Source organism: Bison bison, unplaced genomic scaffold (assembly GCF_000754665.1).
Source record: "Bison bison bison isolate TAMUID 2011002044 unplaced genomic scaffold, Bison_UMD1.0 scf7180017853194, whole genome shotgun sequence".
NCBI classification, from domain to species: domain Eukaryota; kingdom Metazoa; phylum Chordata; class Mammalia; order Artiodactyla; family Bovidae; genus Bison; species Bison bison.
Genome location: NW_011483767.1, coordinates 3,899 through 14,032, shown reverse-complemented (window position 1 = coordinate 14,032; position 10,134 = coordinate 3,899). Strand labels below are relative to the sequence as shown.

The 10,134-nt window shown below is 42.3% G+C and overlaps 1 protein-coding gene and 1 pseudogene across 1 annotated transcript; one reads left to right on the top strand and one right to left on the bottom strand.

The window, feature by feature from the left end:
- Positions 1 to 3,960: 3,960 nt before the first annotated feature.
- Positions 3,961 to 4,622, bottom strand: LOC104998645 (annotated as a pseudogene).
- A 3,643-nt stretch (positions 4,623 to 8,265) lies between these two features.
- Positions 8,266 to 8,771, top strand: LOC104998647 (interferon omega-1-like). The gene is given in 2 exon segments (XM_010853942.1): positions 8,266 to 8,449; positions 8,452 to 8,771. Coding segments are annotated over 2 exon segments (504 nt in total).
- The last annotated feature ends 1,363 nt before the right edge of the window (positions 8,772 to 10,134 follow it).

Below are 10,134 nucleotides of genomic sequence, written 5' to 3'. Positions count from 1 at the left end.
CATCAATAAGCATTAAGCAACTTGTCCAACTAATTATTTTCTGAGAGAGCAAAAGACATGTAAGCATGTAATGAGGTGGTCAGCATCAGTGAGAAGGGAATACAGAGTCTACAATAGGAGACTGCCAAGGCCACCTCCTACTGAGACTCACACTGTCATTTAATGAGCAAATATTTATTTAGAAATGTTTCTTAACCATTTCATAAACAAAAGAAGCAAATGCTGCCAACTTATTGGACTATTTGTAAAATGTCTCTCAATAAACTTTAACTAATGCCTGGATTATATATTTTTCACATTCTTTCTGGGGTGTTTTTTTTTTTCCAACATATTTATTATTTAGTGTTGTTGCAAGAATGAATGAAACAGTTTTTTCATTGTTTTCTACTTTTTAATGGACTGGGTTTTCCTTGCATTTTCATACACAAACACATAACAAAATAATTTTGGTTTTTAATCTGGCTAAGTTTACAAATGCTATATCTAAAAGTATTTTGTTGGATTTTCAAATGTTTAAATGAATGTATATTGCCTGCAAATAAAAATTTTAAAGGATTAAAAATGGCAAGGGTGATGTTAATATACAGCAACTGCTATTTGGTGTCTAAATTGTAAATTAAAAACATTTTGTAGCATAGTTGAAATATGCATAGCCTATGATCTAGTAACTCCAGCAATCAGCCTGGGAAAAAAATCAAGTGCATATGCATCAGGATATAAGTAAAGAATACTTATACCAGCACTATTGATAACAGTACCAAACACGAAATGACGTAAAATCCCTTAGAATGGCATAAATAAATAAGTTGTTGTCTAGGCTTATAATAGGTTTGTTAATAACAAGATGTAAGAAGCACAATAAACACACATAGTAGTGAGTAAGAGAAACTCAACTCGAAAGAAAACCAACCATTTGTATAAATATACAAAATTAAAAATGGGCCAACCTAACTGGAGACTTTTTGCTTGGCAACCTAGAGAGCTCCTGTGAAGCTTCAGGACCACAATGGAGAGTCTGTCTCCAGCTTGAGGGAAGAGCGTGTCTTCCCACCTTCCAGCTGCGGCCTCGCTCTCGCCCTCTCTCAGCATCTGAGGCTGACTCTGCCCAGGCTGGGGTTGCCCTGTGCTCACAGCCAATAGCTGATGGGCCCAGAGCCCCTGCTCAGGCCTCCCACCTGGTGTGGAGAGGGACAATATGCAGAGAGATCTAAGTGCCCCTGGTTGCAGTCTTCTTTCTTCCCTTTTCTCACACCCTGCACATCTTGTCACAGGCCTTGGATAGACTCATTGTGCACTTTTTTCCTAGCTCACTTCAGGATGAAGCTGGAACTAGGTACTCGGCTGAAGGCCTCTCTGGCTAGCTCTCCTAACTCCTCCAGAACATACCCAACCAGAGGATCCCACACTGTGCTCCCCTGTCACTCTCAGGATGTGCCCATCAGAGGGTCGATGGCCCAGGAACAGGCAGGAACAGCCCAGGCCTTGTTGTCACTGTTTGCTGTCAGGACCTGCTGCTGCTGGACACTCAGACCTGCCCTTTCAGAACGTGCCCGTCAGCATCAAGCCTGCGTTTACTTCAGATCCCAGGCCATTCTCTGAGCTGGACTTTAATCCTCAGAATCACTATCGGGGGTGCAGTGAGTCAGGCTAACCCAAGGTTGAGAAAACCGTTAAAATTACAACACATTGGCTGCAGCTGCTGAACAAGCCTCAGAGGCTCTCTGCTGACAGGTGAGCAAGTCCCACTATGTGGGTTCTGGGTTAGTTTCCTTTTCTCTGAGGCGGTTTCTGAATCTTCCTTAAAGAGAAACAGCCCAAAGCAAAGCCATCTGCATACTCAAAACTGACAAGAGACTTGAATTTTGTTACATCATCAGAGATTGCGTAATGAATCCCAGAAGGCAAAAATAGCAATGAAGTTGATGCAAGAAGTGAAAAGGAAACTAAATGCAAGATGCCAAATGGGATTTCAGGATCCAGCCTGGGAATCCCCTCTGGCCTGGCCTCCTGGCTGAGTTGAGTGCACAGAGCAGAGGATCCTCCTGACTGCCTGCCAGACCCCCGTCTTCCTGGCTGAAATTCTGAGCTCCTAAAGTCCAGGGAAAACAAAAGAATCCAGTGAGGGTGGGGGTGAGTCCTTGTAGACAGCTGGCCTCTGTGCCACGTAAGAATGTTTCCGTCTAGAACTCTGGGTATTGTTGCAACAGGCTTGGCCTCGTCATCCCAGTGAATGGCTATTTCTCCTCTCACTGAGTGGTGGGTGAGCTGCAGGAATCTGTCTCTGAACAGCTCTCTGGGAACTGCCTCATCTTCCTGAGCACAGAACCAGAACATCAGGAAATAATCTTCTAACCAGATTCAAACCCAAAGAGTTTGTACGTCACAAGCACTTGGAAAGTGTCTGGTAGCACATTCTGAGCATGTGCTATAAATTAAGGCAATTAATCTTACCACACTTTCAAGAGGAGCTTTTATGATTATCTTAGTTTTGCAGTTAAGACATAATGCAAGATTTTATAACTAGGCAATCTATTTTGATGTATAAATGAAGAAAAATCTCAAAGATCTATTTGCAAGGGAATATAAATAAATGAGAAACTGAAGTATATGAAAAATGGATATTTATGTGATATACATTAGTATGTCCATATGTATAGATTTATTAACAACATACAAAAATGTTTAGAAGGATACACATTAAATTGTTAACAGTATTGGATTTGGGTGCATCCTCCTAGAAGCCAAGGGTATGCATTCCTTTGTATGAGTTATTTAAAAGTTTAGCGATGATGTGTGTTTAATATATATAAATAAGCTTAAGAAACCCTCTTTACTTCTTTAGAGTCACATGACAGCTACTGGTTCTCACATCTCTTAGCTGTCTCTGCAATCCCCAGGCTGCCTTGTTCTTCTTGCCTCCATTTGAACAATTTAGGAAGACTCTTTTCTCAGGAGTGACCCAGTATAGAAAACTTACTCTGCCTTCCACATCCTACTCCAGGACCCTAGATTCCACATATGCAGATTGACCTCCCATGATGGATGTGCTGCTGCTGCTAAGTTGCTTCAGTCATGTCCGACTCCGTGTGACCCCATACACGGCAGGCCACCAGGCTCCCCCGTTGCTGGGATTCTTCAGGCAAGAACAATGGAGTGGGTTGCCATTTCCTTCTCCAATGCATGAAAATGAAAAGTGAAAGTGAAGTCACTCAGTCGTGTCCAACTCCTAGAGACCCCAAGGACTGCACCTACCAGGCTCCCCCATTACTGGGATTCTCCAGGCAAGAGTCCTGGAGTGGGTCGCCAGTGCCTTCTCCGCATGATGTATGTGGTTCTCCACTAATCCTTGAAGGCACTCCGATTCTTACAGGCCCCAAGCAGGAAACTGTGTCCACGACCTGGGCTTTTCTCCACTCATCTCCCTCCCACATCTAATCTATGTCTCAAGAATCACATTCATCCCTCCTCACATTGTCCATTGTTCCTTCTATGACCCTAGGTGGATAACGCCATTCCCTTTTTATTCAGGTGACTTCAGTATAGGTTTATCTTGTAGGATCAGGCTTTGGGTTAGATTTATTCAAAGGTGTGTGCTAGTCCATTTGTTGTTTTCAAATTACTTTTATTTTCTCTACTGAAAAACAAGAGTAGTCTTATACAAAATATAAACAAAGTAAATGTGAATGATAAAGTTTAAATGCTATGAATGGTGTAAATATTTCTGATAATTTAAATAAATAAATAAATATTACAACTTTTTAAGATATGGAAAATGGATTCTTAAATCTGTTTTGAAAAATTATGGTAACAAAACATTTAACATACATTTAAATAATCCCATATATTAGCTATTACTTATATGTCATCTGACACAAAACTAGAGTTAAAGGTTGCACTTTGAGTCTTAGAAAATAGCCATTTAGTTGACCAGATGAACTGTTTTCACATTCAACACCTTTTTTATTTCCTGAGTTTTCCGATGAGCTTGCTGGCAAAGACCAAGCACCTTCTGATTTCCAGGCTGAGAACCTCCCAGGCACAGTGGCTGTATTCTTTCTCTTTGAGATACACACTGATTCGCTGGAAGTAATGCTTCACAGCCAATCTGGAGTTCTGGTGTCCTTCCCTCCCTCAGTCAAGTGTCCAGGTCCTCCAGGTGCTGATCAAGTCCCACGAGGAATCTGTCCAGGAGGCTCTCGTCCTGACCTGCAGAAGAGCCCATGGTGCTGAAGAGCTGGAAGATCTGCTGGAGCAACTCATGTACAACAGCTATGGCTTCTGTCTTCTCAAGCCTGGTCCCGTGCACCAGGGTCTGAGGAAATCTGAAGTCAGTCCTGTCCCTCAGACAGGACACAATGGGCAGTCTCTCCATCTGACTCCAACATGTGAAGCTTTCCAGATTGCTGTGGCGGCTCGCAGGCAGCTCACAGCCCAGGGAGCACGTGGGGCTGGAGCAGAGCATCACCAGGACCTGCAGCACAGAGATGGGGAGGGTCATTGGGACGCTGGGGGCTCTCAGGACTGCCTGCAGGGGAGCTCTAGGCAAGGTCTGAGGGCTTGGGGTGATGGGTGGCTCTTAAAGAGTGAGTAGAGAAACTTTCTTTTTCTGGGTTTTTCCACAGTTTGCCCTTTCCTTTCTTTTTCTACTCTTTGTAATGAAATCAATAAAAGTGCTAATTTTTCCATGAGTGCCTAGGTGGGGGACATCAAATCATGCGTGCCACTGTGGTTGATAGCTACACAGCCGTATGTTGTGCTTTTTACACCTCCTTAGTTGTTCCTGGGAGAAGAGTCTGGTCAAAGTCAGAGAAGAAAGAAATATTCATACAAAACGTGGCTTTTCCAGGTGACCAAGAAATGCTCAGTACGGAAAGAGCTTATGAGAGTAGCTATTGATTTTTCTCATGTTTTCCTCATTTACCCTTTTCTCCCTTCTTTAAAAAATTTCAATTGTGATCGTACGTTTACGATATCACCTCAGTAGGCCTTAAGCTCCCTGGAGACATTATAGGGAACACTATCACTAATATCATTTGTTAAAAATGAGTTATTTTGCAACTATAATCCACAAGTCACCTTTTAAGGTGCTGGTTGTCCTAAAACATTCATGTTTGCCTGTGCTTATTTCTCTTTCTCCTCTACCACTACAATATTTCACAGGATCCTTTGCTTCAGTCTTTGTGAGATAGTACAGATAATCTCATCTACTTAAATATTTCACTGGGAAGTGAGCTAAGTAATCCCTCTAATTATGTAACATTTGACTGCCCTGATAGATTGTAAGCTCCCTAAAGGCAGTAATGGCACATGTGGGGAATCCAGGAAGGTGTCTGTCCCAGAGGAAGTGCACCGAGGGGTCTCTGTCCCATTGTTGTTGGTCACTAAGGCGTGTCCACTCTCTTTGATCCCATGGACTACAGCACGCCAGGCTTCCCTGTCCTTCTCTATCTCTCAGAGATTGTTAAAATTCATGTTCATTGAGTCGATCCAATGCAATCGAAGCATCTCATCCTCTGATGACCCCTTCTCGTCCTGCCCTCAATCTTTCCCAGCATCAGGGTCTTTTCCAGTGAGTGGGCTCTTCCCATCAGGCAGCTGAAGTATTGGAGCTTCAGCTCTGTCCCAGAAGTAGTTCTAAGAGAACTATACACACCAAAGTTTGAGTAGACCTAGTATTTGAAGACTGTTACAGAAAATGATAATCTTCTGCAAACAAAGAGAGTAAGAGTAAATTTAAATTCATTATTTAACTTTCTGGATAATTTCTCAAAATATTATCTCAGGTGGAAGCAGAGACTCTCAGAGTTGTGGTTTAATTGCCATAATCTGCCAGGCTCCTCTGTAGATGTCAACGTAACACCACTTGAAATATAGGATTGGAACTTATCAGGTGCAAAGGGAACTGTGTACTCAGCTGTCATCTACTGACTGTCATGTCCCTGGAATGAGTGAATGGCACTTTTGTGACAGTGAAGAATAGGAACTGGAAAGGAAGACCTTACTAAGTCTTCCTCTAAAATAGGAAGCACATTGTCAGAGCAGACAGCTCGGTCCGGTGCATGAGACAGTGGACATGGGGGCAAGACTCCTGGGTTGATGTCACAGCTGCAGCCTGCGCTGCCTGTGTGACCTTCGGCACTACGGTTGTCTCCTCTTATATGGAACTGATAATCATATAAGTTTCTCTGGATTTTTCTGAAGATTGCAGGACATAACGTACTTCTGACAATGCTTGGACACATAAGATTTCAGTATCTGTTAACTGTTCCCACGAGGCATAAAATTCACACATCCAACTATGGAAATGGGATAGAATTTCCCTGAGATGACCTGCTTCCCTTCCCTTAATGCTCAGCTCACTGGTCAACATTATAAGGTCTAATCTCATCTCTTGCGTGAACATGATGTGCTGTCCAAACACTACATCTAGTAGCTTCCAGCTAACAGCTGACCCCTCACACATGAATAAAATGACCGTCCAGTCTGTACCCCAGTCTCTTTTCAGGGTGAGTTAATAGGTTTACATCCTCAGAATCCAATACCATCCACGAAGAGTGAGAAATGTAAACAGACAAATAAAGATAAATAGACACTGGGAGTCAGCAAAGCCATCCACTATCCTTTTATGTAACACTGTGCCTAAGAGCCTGGTACCCTCCCCTGGCTCTGTCTGCAGCTAAACCATTCCACATAAGCTGGTCTGCAATCTGTCACTCCATAGAGCTCTTCATCCCTGTTTGTGTAGTTAAGTGACATTTGTCATTTGGACAGAGACGTCACTGTAGTTTTTTCATTACATCGTTTACTTTCTCTTTACCTTTGTGGGTTACTTCTTCACTCACTGCTTCCTTTTACTTTCTAGGAATGTTCAATGAGTGGAAAGTTTTGATCTCTTGAAAAATCGTGAAGGAAATACATTAACTATTCTATTCATTTACATTTCTGTTCCTTTTTTTGCCATAAACGTCAAAGTGGAAATAGAAAATATTGTAGGAACATTAGCACAGCTTTTACAAACTGAAATACAAGTGACACAGAAGAGGTAGCAATATGAAAACTGTATAAAAGGACCTGCTTGGACATGGCAAGGACAAAGGCCTGGGCTAAGAAAGGCACATTCTCACCACTTGAACACTTGGACAGGAGCGGTGGTTACACTTTACGTTCATGAGAGTGACTTTGGAGGATTCATCTTCCTGGTTATAGGCTTAGTTTGTAACCAGGAACGGTCAGTTTTGAATTTACACTGGATCTGCTTCTGTGACTTCAATTGTTTTTGTCCCAGAAATTCACATTTGGGAAGGCCAGAATCACAGATAGATATGACATTTTTGTTTGTTGACATGACATGAGATATTCCATTTCATACCACCCATGAAATGACTATCAGGAAGTGCAACTAACACATCCGCCTACCTGAGGCTTGCTGGCTGTTCTGGGAGATATTTTCAGGAATTAAACGTCCTTTACTTTGTTTCCTCACCTCCCCTCATCTCTGATTCATAAAAGAGTCTGACACCCAGGACCACAAGATGGTTATTTTGAGGCACTAGCCTTTCCTCTTCTCAGTCAGCCAGTTCCCGAATAAAGCCCTTTCCTGCTCCCAACACCTCGTCTTGGATTCATTGATTTACCCAGCTGCAAGCAGAGCAACTTGGACTCTGTAACAAGCTCAGCATTTTGATTGGCACATCATAAATGTTTAGTAATTTCCTCAGTTATGGAGAGTAAATACAACCAAAATTGACAAGTTAAAAGTTCTGCTGAAGAGAATAAGGTGATATCCATGCATAAAGCTCAGATATTTTTCACGTCTGATCAAGTCTTTCAAGAGGAATATGCAGAGGCAGCAAAAGATTTGACAAAGAAGTCTAACAAAGTTTCCTTAAAAGTTGATCTTAGCATCAGGAAGAAAAATCCAATAGCTCTTAATATATCATTAGTTCCAAGTTACTGACATAGTAAGCATTCCATGGAATTAGAACATCTACGTTTTTAATGAATACATTTTACTTCAATGTAAGGATACAGAAGAGCAGAAACTCATGACAGATTTCCAGGCTCTTGAACTGAAAGGCAAGCCCAAAATGAGGTATTACATGAATCTGGGTAAATTCAGAATATGAAAATTTTGGACTTAATATTTAAGAGGCACACAACAGAAGATCCTTAGATGAAATGAAGATGAAGCAATGCTCACAATTGCTCATCTCAACTGGAATGCTTCCTTGAGGAATTGACCAATGGTTCTTCATCTCCTCAATGATGATACTGATGATGCTCATCTCTAACCCCATCTCTTCCAGAGTCCATGAACTTCCTCAGAGCCTTGACTTAGAAAAGCAGGAGACCTTCACATTTGGATCAAATAAACACAACCTCTCTCTTTCCTGTCTGGGGTACAGGAAAGACTTCAGATTCCCTCAGGAGCAGGTGAGTGGCGGCCAGCTCCAGAGGCCCAGGCCTTCTCTGTGCTCCACCAGATGCTCCAGCAGAGCTTCAACCTCTTCCACACAGAGCACGCCTCTGCTGCCTGGGACACCACCCACCTGGAGCAGCTCCGCACTGGACTCCATCAGCAGCTGGACGACCTCGACGCCTGCCTGGGACAGGTGATGGGAGAGGAAGACTCTGCCCTGGGAAGGACGGGCCCCACACTGGCTGTGAAGAGGTACTTCCAGGGCATCCATGTCTACCTGAAAGAGAAGGAATACAGTGGCAGGGCCTGGGAAAGTGTCAGAGTGGAAATCACGAGGCGCTTTCTGTGTTAACTAGTTCCTAAGAAAACTCAGAAAGTAAGAAGAAACCTGATTCTCAGTGACTCATGTCCTAGCTCAGACTCTTCATTGTTGAGTCATTTCCAAAACTCTGATTTCTGCCTCACCTATGAAATAGTTTGAGTGACATTTGATATTGGCATTAATATTGAGAATATCAATATCCAGCTGCTTTTATTATTAGAGGAAATATATCTGATGCCCTGTGGCTGAATGTTAATGAATAACATGTTTTTGTATGAATGTAACTCATTTATTTATATTAATTTATTTATTTTTATGGTTCTTGCATTTATATGTTCTATTTATTACATGCATGCATGCTATGCATGCTAAGTCGCTTCAGTCGTGTCTGACTCTATGCGACCCTAAGGACAGCAGCCCCCCAGGCTCCTCTGTCCACAGGATTCTCGAGGCAAGAATACTGGAGTGGGTTGCCATTTCCTTCTCCAGTTTATTCCCTAAGAATATAGGATTTTCTTTAATAAAAATGTACCGTTTATTTACTCATGAAATGTATTTGAAGACATGTTTCTTCCTCTTCCTTTTGAATCTTTTCCCAGAGGCCTAATGCTGTAAAACTACATTTTTACAGAAAGATATTCTGCAGTTCGTTTATTTATTTGCTGGCCTTGTGGAGAGTCTTGAGTATGAGAGGCAGAGGTCCTGACCTTACAGAGCTCACACTGGAGCAAGGACATTGCCACGAAAGAAGTAGTTATAAGATAATTAGGTATTTACATTTGGGCCCTGGGCTACACAGAAGTATCAGATGCTGATGGCAGTGAGTATCCTGGGAAGCTCATTTAGACCACCTTTAAATGACTTAGCAGCAGCAGCAGCAGTCTCCCCAGGGAAGTAATCCGAAGTATGAGACTTGAAGAATGAGTATGAATTTGTCAAGTAACCCATGAAGAGCAAAATTTCCCAGAATAAAAAAACTAATAATACAAAACAAAGCATAGCATATAGAGTGTCCCTGCAGCAGGAATGCTTCTGGTCCTTTTAAAGATGTGAACAAGACCGAGTCGGTAGACTGTACTCATGCATGTAGAGGATAGCATGGCATGACCCTGGAGATATGGAAAAAGGCCCAGTGATAGACTTTTGAATGGTGTTAGATTTGATCTTAAGAACCAAGGAAATTACTTGTGAATTTAAAGCTACAGAGCCACTCGGACCAAAGCAGATGCAGGGAAATTCATGAAACCAGCAGTTCTCAAAGTGTGGTCTGTGGGCCCCTGCAGATCCCCAGGACACTCTACAGGGATTCATGAGGAAAAATAATTCCTATAGTGATATCAAGATCTTATCTGTCTTTTCCACCACAGTAACAACTTCTGCTGGTGGTGCAAAT